Source organism: Puntigrus tetrazona, chromosome 7 (assembly GCF_018831695.1).
Source record: "Puntigrus tetrazona isolate hp1 chromosome 7, ASM1883169v1, whole genome shotgun sequence".
Classification (NCBI taxonomy): domain Eukaryota; kingdom Metazoa; phylum Chordata; class Actinopteri; order Cypriniformes; family Cyprinidae; genus Puntigrus; species Puntigrus tetrazona.
In genome coordinates, this window is record NC_056705.1 from 14,508,863 (window position 1) to 14,527,815 (window position 18,953).

The 18,953-nt window shown below is 36.5% G+C and overlaps 2 protein-coding genes across 5 annotated transcripts in view; one reads left to right on the forward strand and one right to left on the reverse strand.

Moving 5' to 3' along the window:
* nlgn2a (neuroligin 2a) overlaps positions 1-15,708 on the reverse strand; it is a 149,521-nt gene extending 133,813 nt beyond the window's left edge. For all 4 annotated transcript variants that reach the window (XM_043243949.1, XM_043243951.1, XM_043243950.1 and 1 more), the window contains exon 1: positions 15,587-15,708. The gene's annotated coding sequence lies outside the window, so the exon portion shown is untranslated. The remainder of the gene's footprint in view (positions 1-15,586) is intronic.
* tmem256 (transmembrane protein 256) lies at positions 15,564-18,255 on the forward strand. The gene is given in 6 exon segments (XM_043243173.1): positions 15,564-15,695; positions 15,881-15,918; positions 16,719-16,799; positions 18,075-18,120; positions 18,123-18,167; positions 18,170-18,255. Coding segments are annotated over 6 exon segments (378 nt in total). The 5' UTR covers positions 15,564-15,613.
* Positions 18,256-18,953: the final 698 nt, after the last annotated feature.

Genomic DNA, 18,953 nt, shown 5'->3' on the forward strand with positions numbered 1-18,953 from the left:
ATAATACTGACAAGGTATTTAAAGCATTTAAAGCGCTAGCGTGGAAAAGTTGATTGGAATAACAACAAAAACATTTAAATAATTAAACAATTTTTTCCCTAAAATTTCCAGTTTAAACAACACACATTTTAATACTGTCTTCCGACAAAGTTATGAGCTCTACATTTCTGCTTTTAGATCCTCAAAAGATCATTCCCATTTACCTGCAATTGTAAATTTTCACTAATCTCCAGCCTCAATTTTTTTTTAAAGAATGAAAAAAGAATGTACAAAAAACAAAACCTGAACATTAACGTCCAAAGCCCTTTCATCCAAAAATGACTATATTTGGAGAAATAATTTTTCAGGAGCTTGATATGTTCCAGAATAACTTGGAGAAATGGCATTTTAACAGAGCTAAAAAAAAACCCATCAGTCTCTTGCATTCCCTTTTTCGGTCACATTTTTATAATGACTGATATGGCTTTTTGCCAAAGTATCTTTTAACAGTTATGCTGGCAGATTATCAGTGATGAAGAAAAACATGGAAGACAATGGATGAGAAAAAGGGAGGACGGTGTAAGATGGATGTTTGGGGGTGAACAGAAAGGAGCAATTAGGTTGGGGAGGGGGAGGAGGACTATGATTGACGACACCACTCAAGATCGTGACAAGCAAGATACTGTCCAAGACAGAAACAACGCTGCCTGATGTCCCTGAGACATATTACCTTTATTTCACATGTCCACTGCACTGAACCAAAGACTGAGAGTTCAGAGCGGAGGACACATGGCAATTCTCAATGGATAAGAATCAGTCATCAAAGGTAATGGACCACACCAGAAAGACTAACATATGTGCAGAGCTAGAGCTGATGTAGCCACATGACCTCTTTGATATTGGCAACACACACATTTCGCGCACACATACACAGTGTTTGCCCGACGGGGGTCATCTACAACAGGAGAGAAAACCCCTGGGGATTTGCACATAGCTACTATAAAGAAATATTCTGTCATGCTCTCTCTCTCTCGTTCTCATTACGTTTGATCTGTCTCATTCTCAGTAAGTGACCAGTGAGAAGAATCTTTGAAGTGTCTTAAAAGATCCTCTCCTGCTGTCAACCCTCCAGAGGCTGAGGGGGCTTTGTTTCACAAAGATGCTTCAAGCATGCACGCATTCTTACAGATTGTACTCTCTCAACAATTCATCCACCCTCATGCTCGCATTGTAATCTAATAGCATTTTTGTATACAATCATCATTGCTCTTACACTATGGTAATGTAATAAGCTAAACTGAATTCATAGACTCGGCAGAGGTTGGATGCTTTAAGTCATCACAATGTTCCATCTGTGTTTTGACAGATGTCATTTTGCAACCTGCAGAGGCAGTTACCAAACTTACTGACAGCAAAAAGACAAAAAGTATATACATTGTTTACCACATACAGGAAATCTTCACATACAAATTATCCTTGCCATCTTTTATCCCAAAACCAAAAGAAATTGTGCCATTAAGATTCTTATGTTGTTGTTGCCATTTTTGGCATAATTTCCTTTCAATGCAAATAAAATGCAACACACAAAAAAATCAAGAAGAAGAAGAAGAAGAAGAAAAAGAATGCCAACTATTATTATAATTATAGTTTAATTATGTAATATATTATTATATATATATATTTTTATGATTAGTAATAGTATAGTAGTAGAAGTATTAATAAACAGTTTAATTATCAAAAGGAAATTTTGTATAGTAACCATAATAACAATTATATAATCCTAAAAATATTAGTACAAAAATGTAAATATTTTAGCATCATTATTAGCAGTATTAAGATATAACAGTATAATCATGAAATTAAAGTTTTGATATATATAATTATATATATATATATATATATATATATATATATATATATATATATATATATATATTTTGAAATAAAAATATCATTCTAGTAATTTTTGTAAATATCATATTTACGTACAGATAAATTAACTTCACTGAAATGAAAATCATGTAAAATAATAAATGGAAAATGTTTACATTTTAACTGCAAAAGTGAATTACTGTATGCATGTATTTATTTTGTTTGTAAAATTCACCCAATTTTTTAATTTTTTGCACTTTTTTTAAAGAATAAAATACCATTTCCATTCAGATCAGACAACATTCTCAACAGTATAAATCACTGATGTTATTATCATGCTGCTGGGGGACAGAGTACAGGGTCAGCTACAGTTCAGCGACCCTTGGAGATGAGGTCAAGAAGCATCAATTGCAAAATGAGTTCAGAGTTTAAGAAGATTAAATGCTAGCCCCATTCGGGACCAGTCTGGGACCAGTCTTCCAACGACATAATCACCGCCTTCAACCTTCAACGTTATCTACCATCCGACATATTTACCAAAACCAAAATATGTACCGGTGAAATGGTGAGATCCTGTGAAAGCAGTCTGTTCTCCTACACACGGGGGAATTGTTGTTCTTTCTTTCAGTTTCAACAAGCAATGGCTCCCTGGAACAACACTCTCACCCCCGTGTCTATGTTCAGCAGTCACGCTTCGAATGCCTCACAAATGCGATTGAGTCAAAGCGTATGCAAGGAGGTGCTGCGTTATCACACACACACACACACAAACACTCTGGCAAAAGAACATGAACAGGCATATAAAGATCACACACCCAGGCCTGCATGTGTTCGAATGTGTGAGCCTCACACTTTCCCATCAACACGTGGGACTAAATTCCTCTTTACACCCCGTTGGTGATGACGCATCACAGAAAGGTGGCAGTGGAAAATGTAATCTATCTTTAAACATTAACTTCATGAGGCTTTCATTACCTTGCTGATGGAAAATTTGTTTTAGACAGACAATCTGACAGGTCTCTTCTCACACAGGTTTCTTTGAACGGTGAGGTGACACCTGTCAAAACTCAGAGCATCTGATAAGTATAGCAGCATCTGTCAAGAAGCATTTGGAGCTGCTTGTGACGTACTCAATGGAATTGCGTGCTTAATGAATGTAAATTGTCCAGCTACTGATAAAATTAGGAAGATGGCATGGCGTTAATATGACATAAATAAGGTAGCTTCTGTCAGAGCACTTTAATGAAGACTCATACTGAGAGTAAGACTGTGTGTGATGAAATGCTATAATTAACCACAATGTTAAACAAATGTAGCACCTTTGTCAATGTTTAATTGTGTCTGAAACCGTGATGCTCCTATGATTTAATTGGGGGTGTAGTAATTACATTACAGGTATGTTCGTATTACTTGAGCTAGATTTTAAATAAGGCTTGCCTTTGAATGCATCATTCCTTTTGTAAATCTGCTTATACACGTTTACATGTACCTAAAAGGTCAATTTTTGTACCTTAAAGGTACATATTGGTACTTAAAGTGTACATATTTGAATCTAATAGGTACAAAAGCGGACCTTTTGAAAAGGTGCCTGTCTCCATAGTTAAGTTTGCATAACTGATTCTGATGTTGTTTAAAAGGAAACTTAAATTTATTGATTTAAAAGTAGTTCACCTAAAAAGTCAAATTCTGTCATCACTTACTCAGTCTCAAGTTGTTCCAAACCTGTACACTCTTAAAATTAATAGTGCTTAAAAGGTTCTTAACCGCAACGCCATAGAAGAACCATTTTGATTCCACAAAGCATTTAGTCAAAGAAAGGTTTTTCAGGGGTTAGACGTTCTTTATGGAAGCATTTATACAAAATGTTCTTCCATGGTATCCGGAAGCACCTATATTTTTAGGGGGGAATGAATTTCTATCTTCTGTTGAATGCAACAGAACATATTTTGAAGAATGTTGGCAACCAAACAGTTTGTCATATCCATTAACTTTCGTAGTATGTTTTATCCTGTATGTTTGGTTAGCATTCTACAAAATATCTATGTCAATTTGAACCTTGTTTTGTCAACAAAAATAGCACCATCAAAAAAGTTCAGTAAAATTGTTACTCCCACTCAATCTCTGCAGCCGTCACAGTTCCCAAGTGACAAGCAATTCTCAATCGGTTAGACATCAATAACATTTGAACTTCACATAAAGGATGCAGCCCTGAATTGGCACACAGCTATTTCAGCTAACTATAGCATCCACACTAAGCCTTGTTAATGCTCTGTTTATTATAAGCATGTGTGCGGTTATGGCATAGCTCCCACTTTAAATGTTTGCTCTTATATCAGAATGGATTCTGACTGGCTGATTTTTTGAACATTAATCAGCTGGAAAAACATTGTTCTGAAAGTGATTCCATGTGGGCTACACTATTCCCATAAAATTAGAACCATATATATTGTTATCGTTATAGTTATTGCCCTTAGTGCAAATGTGCCTTTATTCATGACTCTAGATTGCAAAATGGTAAAAGCGGTATCGGTTTAAGCAGAGATAAAAACTTACAATAAAGTTTGCAGTAGCCTTCAAGGCAGTTGGATGGGTTTCTCTTCAAGAGCCTGGATGAATTAGCACTCAATTTTTTATTGCTGGAAATACACAACTTTCATTACATTTGAGGCCAGTTGGATTGACAAAACTAGAGTGGAGACACTTTACTGTGGGATCTTGATGTGATTCTGCCGAGTATAGGACATGTTCCTTGACCAGTATCCTTGATTTTGTATCAACTGGAATGAGTTTAGGACCTACAGTATCATTTTCTTGTGATTTTGAGTGCTTGTTGATGGGCAACACTGGGTTAGTTTCGCTGCTAAGATTTCTGGACAGACAAAATGTCCAGGAACACATTGTTCTTGGCAACACTGTGGTCTTCAATCTCTAGCCGCGTGACCACATGTCTCCTCTCTGTCCTTCTTAAATCTTAGTTACTACTTGTCTGAGTTCTGCCAGTCTGAGGCCAGTTCCACTAGCTTCAAACAAGCAGCCATCAGGTGTCCATGAGTCAGTACCACCTGGCAGGGTCACAGGGCAGTCACCACAGGCAAGAAAACTGGCATCCCACTGTACCCCTCTCTCTCCTGCCATTGTCTCTTTGTTCCTCTTTCTCAGCTTGCATGACAAGAAACAGATTAATATAGCAGCTCTAACAGGACGAGGTGGGACACGCTTCTACAGCGCATGTGTGCATGTGTCTCACACTTTCCTGGCATCTGTTCATAATTGAAGCCCATATGAGATCTGGCATGAGGAAAATAGACTGAGTTAGTTGAGGAGAAATGGATACCAGATATATCCACCTGCCCTCAATATACACTCACAGGGAAAACGTAGGGGATGGAATGGGAATGAGAAGAGAAGGGGATACAGAGGAAATGAAGAAGTGTAGAGAGCCACAGAAGAGAGAAGAGAGAAAAACAAATAGAACGGAATCCTTTTTCATGGTCATTTTTCATACCAAATATGCATTTATGCGAAACAGCAGGGTATACAGCAGTAGTGACTTGTGTATGCATTGTACATACAGTATGAGCAATACTTTGGTTTCTTTATGGGTTCTTGTGGGGGTTCTGAATAAACCGTTTTAAGAAAATGAGACTCTTACTATAAGTGTCTTAACTATGGAAGCTATTCCACCTCAAGTAAAAATAAATACAGCAGGTAATTGTAAGATTAAAAAGGAAAAAAGTAAATAGCATACCAGGCAACATTCTGTTACAAAAACATGGCAGCTTGTCATAAAACTAACCTAAATGCTAATGGGCAGGGCTCGAATTAAGGTGGGATACGGGTGATGGCATCCCCCTGGTCAAAAAAAATGACAAAAAGCATGCCCTCTGTAAAACCACCATCCCCCCTTACCATTCCCTTTGGATTATAAATTGTGTGCATAACGTAAAACTTATCATGCGCATGAAATTTTAAAATTGTCTAGTTATGCTAATTCACAAATTAAACAGCAGCGATTGGCCAATCAGAACATCAGATCATTTTTCGTGCAAAATGGTTTTGAAGTTCTTTAAAAAGACAGAAGGTATTTTGTATGATTTTCTCAATACTGATATCACATAGAATTTAAGATGGCTAGTATGCACATTGGGACGCGGGCACTTGTTTAATTTCATATTGAATCAACAGTTTTAAATGAAAAAAAAAATTATAATTCGGCCAATACCTATGGGGGGTTAACACATATCTTTGGAATCAGATTGATGGGTTTTTGTAACAAAAAATGTTATTTTTTTAAAAATGATAACAAATCAGTGAGTTCCAACAACAGCTGTATGAGCGTGAGTTCTGGTTTCTTGCCTGACCTCTGAATGGACGTATGTCGTAAGCTACATTCGTTCTTATAGTGAAATCCTCTGTGACTTTTAATTCTTTACGGGCATTTAGGATTGCTTTATCCTCATTCATCTATTCTCTTCTGAGCTTACGTTACAAATGTGGCTTATGTCAAACATCGAGAGAATAGTTGTAAGAAATAGAAATAGGTCACCCAAAATTTTTAATTACCTATAATTTACTAACCTCCAAGCCATTCTAGGTGTATATGGCTTTCTTCTTTCAGATGAACACTGTCAGAGTTTCTTTTTAAATGTATCCTGGTACATAGTGATTTTGATATAAATGTAGAATTATGAGATATGAAGTTTCAGATGTGCGATATATTTTGTCTTGTTTTGCAGATGGTAACATGTTTCCTAAAAACCACAACAAAAATATACTACTAAAGATGAAATCCGATTGTTTGCAGGGTGTTGTACAGTGCGCATTCCCATGTACTGTACATTCACCTTCTGCATGAACGAAAACCCGCGTGTGTGTTTGTACATGTGGGTGTGAATATTGCGCGTCTATGTGTGTGTACAAGCACCTATGTTAGCGCATGTTCACACTCTCATGCGTACTCTCCCCTTCTGGGGAAGAATCCCTGGGTTTATGAATTATTCATCATACATATCTTGTTAAAGAAAAAAAAATCAAGGCAGGAGGGGATGTGGTTGTTTGATATTTCCATGAAGGGAATTCTATCCATACCAGTCCTCTGAAGAAACAGGAAGCAAGAGTTTGAACGCACCAGCAGTTTGAATGTAGGCCACCGTGATGTTCTAACATACTGACTGATGCTAATCATTATGACTGGTCTCGTCTCCTGCTTTCGTTCCAATTTATGACGGAGTAAACGGATGCTGTACATTGTTTTAGCATTTCTGGCTTTGGGTGTATGCGCTTGTTTGTTAGCGCCACTCCTTTAAATAGAGCACAATTTCACAGGTTATTAAGTCAGCTCATCCTGCTCTTTACATAGTGCTGATTCCCATAATTAACCATAATCATTTATTTATTTGTTTATATAGTTAGTTATTTCATCCAGTGCATTTGTAAGTCAGAAGCATTCGCGGAATAGTAAAGAGGCAAATGAGAATTTAGAGTAGGCTAAATAATGAAGCAATGGCCTAAAATGGATCACGACAAACTCTGATGATTTCAACGCTGCGTTCATTTAAATAGACAAAAAAGCAGAGGGATCCGTGCATAAATGGATGAAAGGAAATGAGGATGATCTAAGAGAAAGGGAGATAAAAATATACAGGACAAACTAAAGACAGATGAGGTAAGATTAGTTCAAACTGAGATATCATTGGGCGCAATAAACAATAATCTGCCATAAGCACTTGGAGAAGTCTTTACCATCACGCTTATCGCTGTGTCCTCTAAGATGTCAATATTTCTTTAGACGGAGCCTCAATCCCTCTGACTTTGCCCAGCAGTTTCAGATAGGCTATTTATCTATCTGCAGATATTACGGTTATCTCTGAATGTAGTCTGCTGTGAATACCAAATAGGAAAACCTGCATGTTGCATGACAGGATAATGTTATCACACATTGCAATATGTAATGTTATTTAAAGATAGAAACGTTAAACTCGTTGAAACGTGTATTGAGTCACTATAAGCAGTAAATACAACTCTCCACTACCCAAACTTAAGCCAGAACTGTACACTATAGCCTTCTCAAACCAACGGGTAAATCATGCTACAGTAAAAGTCTTTTTTAATAACCACAATCTTTCAGTATAAATGGTGTTATCTGTGCTGGTATAGCACTCACGGCAAGCATCGTCATTCTTTTAGCTCATATTCTTTCTATGTAAATTACGCTCATTATAGATTAATTAATAAAGACTCTCATTAATAAAAGTCAGCACTATATCTGTCTGGTGCAATTAACATTATTAGTATTTATAAAGGCAATGGGACTTCTTTATAAGAGATTAATATTTTCTATTGACCATGACAGCTTTTATTTATCAAACATGATCAGATGACATACTTCCAACTTTATTTAGTTAATCATTTGATTAATAAATTAGAATTATGATTTTATGTATATACACACACACACACACACACATATGTGTGTGTGTATAAATGTTTGACACTCTCAAAATCTATAAAATTGCTCTGAGCTATTTTAACTTTTCAATACATTCCACAAATTACAAAGAAACTGATGCTTATTAATAGGTAATGGGTAGCTGATCACTTTAGGTCTGGGATTGGATTAAGGAATCTAGAATAAAACAATGCAGGGTAAGGTATTATATATGTGCTTTATAAGTACTAATACACAGATAATATGGTGGTAATATGCATGCTACTAAGCAGCTAGTAATAAATGTATCCAAATCCAACACAATTTCATGTCAGTTTTTTACACCTTGGTGAACTGGTGGTTTTTGCACAATTCATATTTTAGGAATTCATACAAAATTGCCACCTTGTAAAATTGTTACATTTTCCTGTAAAACTGGATTATCAGAATCATGATTCTAGATTATTAGCCAAATTGTACTTACAAGAAAAATATGACTACAGGGTTTGCTCCAAAGGGCCAAAGGTGCCTTACCAAAGGATGGCTTAACCACACATAAAATATACAATATAAATTCAGAACGCACAAAAATAAAATATATGATATGCAATACAACGTTCTGTACTGCACACCTCCAGGGTGAAGAATGCAACTCATGTGAACAGAATAAATAAAGCAGATAGAGTCTAGCAGCGGGATCCAGTGCAACAAAACAAGCATCAGTGATGCTGAAGGTGCAAAATATGCTCTCAAATATCATTTTTGAGGATGTGAATGTATCCAGATGGATGTTTTACTGAAGCAGAAGTTCTGTTTGAGTTTTGTGGTGTACTCATGGTTCCAGCTTAACAAGGCAGGGATGAACAGCAGTGGGAATCTGCCCTGAAGGGGGCTCAGTGAAAATCAGCGGAACTTGTTCTTCTCCCTTTTTTCGTCTTTTTATCAGAATAAACAAGGTGTTGATTGTTGCCCAGCAGTGCTGCTAAAGTCTGTCTCCAAATCCATGACTGCCTCTTTGGGTGTTTGTGTGTTTTGATACTGTATAGCAGGATGTATGTTGTCCACAAATGCCTACATTCATATACATATATATGCATGTATGGATTAATATATATATGCATGTATGGATGTGCATTTGTGTGAATGTAGACATTTCATGAACAACATACATCCTCATGACCAAAATCTGCCCACTGCCCCAGGAAACAATACAGCCTCTTTCTTCTCCTTTAATTAACCTTGTTAATGGGAGTCACTACTTGGATGAAAGGGATTGAGAGGCGCCTCTCATTTTATTATTTTTTCTAAAGCGATGATAACGTCTTACTTAAGAGGCTGCGTCTGAACTTGAAGAGGTTCTCTTAAGACCCTCGTAGCCCATCAATCATCTCAGAAAAATCAATTCAGATTCTGCTGGAATTTATCTTCGAGATGGTGAGAACTCAACAGGGGCGTCATTATTTCTGTGTGCAGCACGCAGCGGAGGCTGGTCAGATGATGTAAATGACGGCCTCCTGCAAACAGCCTCTTAAAAATAAGATGAATCGGTCAGTTTTCTGAGTCCAGCCCTGAGATGTGTCACTCAGTGCGAGGAGAAAGTCACCTGAAACCTTCCAGATATCCTTAGATGCACAAGAAGGTTTGCATAGCAATATGAATTTGTCACTACAGAGACAACAGCTGGCTGACTGCTGTATCACCAACCTAATAAAAAGGCGCCCTTGAAGTGTGTCTATATATATATTTTTTTTCACGCTTATTCACAAAGAGTGGTGTCATTCGACCAAAAGACATATATTTTTAGACTTAAAAAAGCTTTCTAGATTTCAAATAAATGCTTTTCTTTTGAACTTGCTATTCATCAAACTATCTGAAAAAAGTAGCATGGTTTGCATGAAATTGTTAAGCAGGGCAAATTTTTTAAAACCCTGATCATTTGTGATGTTGCTTAAGCACAGAAGTAGCATATTTGATTTTTTAAAGGGATACAACATCCTAAAATAAAAATGTCTTCGCTTCTTCTTCTCTTTCTTCTCTGCGTCTCGCTGCCTCACTGTAGCACCATTTTGGAGAATATCCACAGGATGCAAACTACGTATACTCTTCTGTCAGCGAAAACAGAGCATCCTTGAGGCCGGGCTGACACAGAATAGCGTATGTAGTGCGTTCAGTGGATATTCTCCAAAATGGAACTACAGTGATTGCAGAGAGACACAAAGGACACAAAATATTAAATAAAGCCATTATAAAGTCGTTTCATAACATTCAGATTGAACCATGGATGGCAGATAGACTATTCTGACAATGTTTTTTTGTGGACCCTTGACAGTGTAATTTACGGTATTCATCTTAAATAGCTTAAATTGTGTTCCGGAAACAAACAAAGCTTTTACTGGTTTGGAACGATATTGGGAGTAGTCGATTAATGACAACATTTTCATTTTGGGTTGGAGTATGCATTTTTGTGTATCACTTAGTAATTGTTACTGAAAATTCAGCTTTCTCATCATGGCAACAATAATGCATAGTAAGTATAAGAGAATTCTTTTCAATAACATAAAAAAAATCAGCTCAATCAGCTCAAAGAAGATTGAGCAAAATGTTTAATTACAAACATTCCTACGGCATTCTAAGCAGGTAAGCGCCACAGGTCTCTTCACCACTGAACTTTTCAAAATGGAGCTGGTGGTTAAATCCTGTCAATTTGCATGAGTTGCCTTTGAAGCAGGATGGAGATGAGACTAATGAGCTTTGCTAATTACTGTTCTGATCACTGTCCCTATCTTTTCTTGCTGTCTCTAACATCTTCCTATTTCACACTTTGACTACTGCTAGCATATAGGCACTTTGTGCAAACGGTGCATTTCAGTACTTAGATCAGAGTGCATTACCGGAATCTCCAATGCACTCAGTGCGCGTGCCTTAATCTCCAGCATAATTTAAATGCTTGTGAAGGCCAAATTTTACAGGGAAGGCTCTGAAGATTTAAATTTTTAAAACAAATTTCCATAAACCGTCTAAATCTTCATAACCCATCTTTGTACAAAGCCTCGGAGCAAAGGTTAAGGTTGCTCTCATCCGTAATAAGATATCAAGTTTATAAGGCTTCCATAATTACATTACTGTAAACATGATTTTCCTTTGTTTCTACAGGATGAAGGACAAGTCAAAATGATTTTCTGTAGTAATCAAGCGGTCAAGGTTCGGCTGGTGCACATAGCCCAATTATTCCCTGCTGGTAAACAATTTATGTCTTCACACATCCAAGAAAAGTAGCACATTGTTTTTGCAAAGATGTACGTTTTACAATGTCAGCATGAACACTGATCCTGATTTAATGTAATGTTTAATGTTTGATGCAATGTTTTTATTTTGCGCCCAGTATATACACACATTACAATCAGATGACACACAACAGAATAGTTTGTATTTATCCATTATCATTGCAAAGCCATCACACAATTATATGGATTTATGCTGATACCGTTCAAAACAGTTGCAGCATCATGAAATCAATGCAGCTCCAGATTGAAAAATCACATGACATTTAAAAACTGGGATGGATTGGCTCAAAAACTTCTACCATCTATGCTCATGGGAAACACAGATTTCAAATCCTGTACCATCTAAGCAATTGTCATTAAAACGAATGGGAATGACAATGGATTGGTCTCCTGGGATTTTGGTAAATTGACAGCATGAGCGAATTGATCTTACTTCACCCAAAATGAAAACTGTCACACAAAAGTGAAGCACAAAAGAAGAAATTTTGCGCAATTACATTTATGCATTTACTGTCTCCCAAATTGATTTACCATAGAGAAATAATGGCAAATCTCCACAGAGCTAACTATATTTATAATTTGTTGCTGTTTTGAACCCCATTATTTTTACGTAAAAAACGAAATTTAAGACCTTTTAAGAGCTATTTTTGTTGTATGTACAACATTAAATATTTTTCTAAATATCTTTCTTGAGGTCATTGCACACTGATTTGAAATTCTCGCCAATCAGACCAGGTTCGATTTTCTCAGTTTTCTTGCATCTGAAGCAAGCATTTTGATAGAAAAAAATGAGGAAAAAACATTTTGGACTTTTACAGTTTTGAAAAAACACAAGGATAAACTATAACCAAAAAAGTCATTCTGGTGTGACCCTTTGAGGTGCAAATGTTAGCGCTGAGGACATTAAACTACTATAACCAAAGAGGCTACTACGGATTAATCAGCTTTCGTTTCCCACCGCTAAGGTTTCAAGAGACAGACGTTTGTGTGGTATTAAGCTCAAAGCCCTGAGTCAGAAAGACAGCCAAGTATCTATCAACAACCTGATCCCTGCTGATAACCGGTATCTTCTCTTGCTCTGACACTCTCTGACTTGGCAAAAGTAAGAGTTAGAGAAACTTACAGTGTATCTTCAAGCCCTCAATTTCCACATAACAGTAAACCAAGAAAGCTGTTCTCAGACCAAAGCTATGCCAATCACACACCATGTGCTAAAACAATCCACTGATTCGGAATCAGCTATTGGCACCATGTTGTTTCTGCTGCAGAACTCATGTGGTTCTCTCTCTCAAACCTGCTGTTACTGGAGGTCAGGGTTGTCTCCTGAACTCTGCGAGGGCTCTTTATAATTTAACGGCATACAGGGGGCTGCATCCACACACCTGCCGCACTTGCACACAAAGAGAGAGTGAGCAAGAGAACCTCATTTTTGATCTATTATTGAAGCTCTGTATTTGAGAAAGCTGTCTGTGTTGAAGGATGAAGATTTATGCATGCATCGTGGAATTCACAATGCTGAGGATGTCTTTCAAAGGATGAATATACATTGAACATGTTGCACAATACAATAACCACTTGTTAAAATGGAATGCATGAGTGTGGTCGAACAATCAAAGCAGAAGAATAACATAGAATAGAATAGAATAGAATAGAATAGAATAGAATAGAATAGAATAGAATAGAATAGAATAGAATAGAATGCTGTAAAATATGTTTACTTTCACAGCATGAAAAAAACGTCTTCTTTTGTATTCCACAAGGTTTAGAATAAGATGACAAATGTGGCCAGGAACCACAGTCATAAGGGTACATTTTCTGAAATTGAGATTTATACATAATCTCAATAAACAGACTTTCAGTTTATGTGTTTTTTTATGATGTAGGACAATATTGGCTGATGTACAACTGAAACAACTCAAAATATTGAGAAAATCACCTTTAAAGTCATCCATTTTAAGATATTTAAAATGTACTAAATATCTTAATTGAACATAATCTTCACATAATATCCTAATGACTTTTGGCTTGAAAGTATAATAATTTTATATAATATAACTATAATAGTTTATACTTTTGACCCAAACAAATACAGCCGTGCTACTTATGACAGATGTTAACACAGATGTTATTAAAGCATCTTGCCTTTTGATTAGAAGAGAGATTATTCACAGAACTGCATGACAAGCAAATGGACATCTTGTGGTTAGATCATTCATTTGGATTCGGATGGTTTGATTGCATTGGTCTTTTTTTGTGAGCATCCGAATAAGTTTTTAACAAACAGAAATGACCTTGACAGATAAGGATTCTGATGAAACTTGGCAAATTTGTGGGCAGGCAGCAGAGGAACCGCTTTTATGTAAACTAGTGTTTGGTTTAGAAAGCCCTGACAGAGACAGCCCCAGTGCATCAAGTGCGTGTGGTTTAATGTTTCGTGGTTGTGCTGTTCTGCTTGTCATTTTGTCTTCTGTTAGTGGCTAAATAGCGCTAGTGAGAGAAAACAAAGCCATTTCGCTGGAACAGACTGTCAGGTGTAGTCTCTTTATGTACTCAGAAACACATACTGTACAGCTCTCTGTATCCGCCTGACTTCCACGCTCCCACACGCACAAAGAACATTATGCAGGCTATTAAGAGAACTGTACTTGACATTACAGAATTTGCTAAACAAGAGTATGCAAACTAGCAGACAGATAACGCATGAAACAAGCACACAAACATTATTTTACACACTACTACTGTCAAAAGGTTCATCTACAAATGGGTCAGGCTTTTACTACATTTTGAGGACCATATCTCACCACTTGGACAGTAAAATATGAATGCCACCACATGGAAAGCGAGTGTAAACACAAAGGTCAGAGGAAAGAAAAATGGCATTTAGGCTACTGTAGGCTATTATAGGCCTAATAGACATATTTACAAACCTAAATCTAACCTTTGCTCAAAACTCCTGTGTACACTTGTATAAACAGAGTTATGGAAAGTACAGAAGGCATGGAAATGTTTTCATTGACTGGAGAATGTTTACATCCTACATTACATCAGCACTGTTGCGCTGATGCAAATGTAGGGCCAAAAACTTTTGATTTGTTTTGCAGGTTATTTTAACAGGTTAATTATTTTGTGTGCATCGCAAATTTGGACCAAAACCTTGTGTTTACTCAAGGACAGGATTTCTAAAAATGTAATTTTCTAGATATTAAGGGCTTATTTTGTACACCCACAGACGTTTCAGACAGCTTAGTCTTAGCAACAGTCAAAGTAAAACAGCGCCCTCACTGGACGCTGAAAAAGCCCATGCCTGCTTTAGTATACTGAAAGAAATAGTAAACAAGCTCCAAAATGGCTTTATTCCCCCAACAGTTGAATATAGAAATTAAATGCGTACATACTCTAAAAATACAGCAAATATTCATAAGAAAATTTTATTGGTTTCATATAATTTTTCTGAGTTTAGAATGTGCATTAATAAGTCTGCGTTTTGTCTAAAACTTATGAGATATGCACGAATCTATGAACCACGAGAATTAGACTTAATAACTTTTTTTAGTGAAATGGCGGATTATTAATAATTCATACGCACTACATTATGCGTGCTGCGGCTTTCGGTGGCCAAGGTAGAGAGCTTGTTTGATGAAATAGCGAATGAGGGTCACGGCAGTCGCATGTCGGGGTTTCAAAAGATAGGGCTGCAAGAGGGAAAATTATACATATAAAAATACTGTTAAGGCCTAAGTGTTTTTATGACCTTGAACGAAAAATCACCTTCGCGCAAAGTGTACTATTTTAAACAAATAACTCATTATAGGTCTATTTTATTAGTTTCAATTACTATATTGTGTAATTTGGTTGCTCTTAACTAGTAACATTTTCGCTTCACTGAAATGATTTATCTGAACGCTCACGTGATGTGAAACTGCGCCCTTGGACGCCATCTTGGCTCAGCGCTCGTAATTACAAGTAGATTGTGTCACTCTTCCTGTTAGATCCGTAATGACGTCAGTTTCCTGCATGTACTTACGGCTGTACTCTGGTTACTTCAGGAGTCATGAACGCCGCTTTGCTGGTCCAGAGGGTAGCAGGGATTTCTGGGGCTCTTGCTGTCGCAGCAGGTGCATATGGAGCTCACGGTAGGTATCCTTTCTGATCGATTGTGTTTTATTTGGGTCTCGTCAGGCAATTGCTGCGTCAAGACGTTAAGATTATTACACCACTGGGCACTTGACAGATCGAACGTGACCGAACTCACGGGACTGAGCGTTTTCTGAAAGTTTTGTATGGCTTTTCTGCAACTCTTATTTTCTCTCCTGGGCAGGATTCAGGCACAGTGAAGCGAGTGAGTACCAGAGAGAGGTGAGGATACTTGGCTATCATGCTTTGCTGCTTTGTCACTCTTTTCATCTTACCTAAAATAGTAAATGAAAACTGCTTTGCTTTGTACGCAGGACCTTGTGGTGGAAGTCAGTTTTAGTCGAATTAGAAAAAAAATACTCTTTTATAAATAATAATATTGACATTAACTTTTAAAAGAATGCCTGTCATAATTGTGGCAACGCATTTTTAGATGACTACATATAGCCTTTATCTCCGTTATGACTTATTATTTTGATGTTTATGTAACAATTTAGACTTTGCATTTGGTAACACTTTACAATAAGGTTAATTAGTAAACTTTAGTTAACAACATTAGTTAATGTGAACTAAGAATGAACAATATTTCTACAGCATTTATTAATCTTAGTTAAGACTAATTTCAGCTTTTGCTAATGCATTATTGAAATCACAATTTAAAGCAAACATGAACTAACACTGAATAATTGTATTTTTTATTAACTAACGTTAACAAAGATACTGTAATACTGTAAATACTGTAATAAATGCATTGTTCATGTTTGTGTTAGTTAATACATTAACAAATGTTAATAAACGACACCTTATTTTAAAGTGTTATCTTGTATTTCATGATTATGACTTAATTTCTATCATAATTATGACTTGTTATCTCAGAAAGTCAACCTTTTATGTAATAATGATTTAGCAAAGCTTTTTTTTTTTTTTTTGGTGGAAATAAGCTTTAGTAGTATTGGGGCATTTTTATTATTTTTATCCCAAAATATTGGCCCATGTTTTTCCTGTTCTTTTTGTTTCTTCAGTTGTATGATACAGCAAACAAGTACCACATCTACCACAGCCTGGCATTATTAGGAGCTGCTCGCTGTAGAAAACCTGCTCTGGTAATCACCTTTTTATCATCGTTTTTACTTCAACATGAACATGTTTAGTGCTAAACTGACATTGGCGTAATGATAACTACAGTAGTAAGTGAAATCATTAAATATAAGCTGATTTCAATGACCTCACTGTCACAAAGTGTCCAAAATTTATCTGAATAAATTTTTTTACGTTATAGCTTTTATGTCTATACCTTTCAAATATATGGTTGTTCTGGATATTTTATTGTAGATGGTCAGTTGCAGTATTCTGTGACCGTAATATCGTCTTAATTATTTTAAATTGTACAAAGTGGCAGTTGTCCCAGGCAGCCAATTTCCTAATAGCAGAGCTTTGGCTGTATTCTATCCTCTGTGGTCTTTTGTTTCACATTATTAAATAGTAGATAATGCGTAGATCAATATATCAATTTGTATTACTTTATTTGTTAAGTAGCCTTTTACAAAAGAAGGATAATGTGCAGTCAGCTGCTCATTGTTATAAAATAAATCATATGATTATGACTGATTCATAAGTTTCTACTGATTGAACATCGCTGGTATCAAGCCTGATATCTGGCTCCCCATTTGATTTGTTACCATGTCTGCATGTATCTTCGCTGTTTAAACGATATTCATTTCATGTTTAATAGGGTCATATGATATGTTGACATGCTTGAATGTTCAAAAAAACATTATTATAAAAACAATACGAAACATTATTTAAGTCCCTCTATCCCCGCCTCTCAAACTCCGCTGTGTCCATGTTTCTCTCACACACACACACACACGTGATTCTCTACACTGCTTAAAACAACGCATAATTGAAATCAATAGCAAATACTTTTTAAATATTAACAAAACATAATACAGTAGCTGATGGAGAAGTGCCAGATTGTCAGAGCAAAGTCAAAATTGAACACATTTCTTTTTTAGAAATAGCCTTTGCACAGCCAGCCTTGTACTCTGCTAGGTTCACGAAACTGTCGTCCATAAAATGTTTTGCACCAATTCGATCATTTGGGTTGTGCTGCTCTGTTGTGTTGGGTAAGTTACTTAAAAAAGTGATCTACTACAAATTATTAATTACCATCAGGAAAAGTAATTATAGCGCTTTATATAATAGAAGTATGATGCTTATCATGCTGTACTTTTGCTGATGACAAAAGTATGTTAGTTGAATTGAATAAAGCACCAAAGCTTGAGCAGAGTTTATATTGAGAACTGAATGACTTTGACAAGGAACAAACCAGTAGCAATCACATAAATTAACACACACTTCTGTTTTTTTCTTTCAAGGCAGGGGCGATCCTTCTTGCTGGCATGGGCTGCTTCTGTGGCCTCTACCTGAGGCCTTAACCAATGACCCCAGCTTCAGCAAGCTGGCGCCAATTGAGGCTCATTGCTCATCGTTGGATGGGCTGCGATTAGCTCTTTGAACTTTGACTCCATTTGGCAGACCTTAACCGTGTTGTTTTAACATTCTCAGTGATTCTGTTCTGTTTTGTCATTTGAACATGAAAAGAAGGCTATAGGGTGACTGAAGAAAGAAAGAGGTGGAGAATTTCACATCTTATCTAACCCCTTTTCAGTCATGTCTGGAAAGCGATGATAAGGCCTTGGGATCAAACATATTTCTTTTTCTCTCACACTGTCACAGGAATTTTTATTTTGTCAGCATGGGGAACAAAAACTTTTAAAAAGCTTTCCTTTGTGGCTTATTACAGAGAAGCGAATGAGTCACACTATGGGTTTTGTTCATGTCTTGAAAGTGTATGTACATACTTTTGCTTTGTTTGAAAAAATAAAAAGCGGTCTGCAAAGCTGATTGCAGTTTGACCTTCTGATATTGGAGGAAATGTTTCTCTGAATGTTTCTCCCAGGTCAAGATCTCAATAGCCTTCGGGCTTTGATCCTGTAAGTATGACAGTACAAAGCAGTTTCATTATCTGCGACCTTACTTTTAGCGCTTCTAGTGTCCAAACTTATCTTTATTCAAATGAAAAGTGAAATCCAATGAGGTTCTAATTCTAGGGCCTGTGACTGTCGGCACATAGCTGGGTTGGGGACCTTTGAAAATTGCTTTATAAATCCTCAGGTCAATTTGCAGGGCAGCCTCATAAGCCAACTCTATTGAGTGAAAGGCTTCTGAGTGTATTGATGCCGCACGTCCCAATA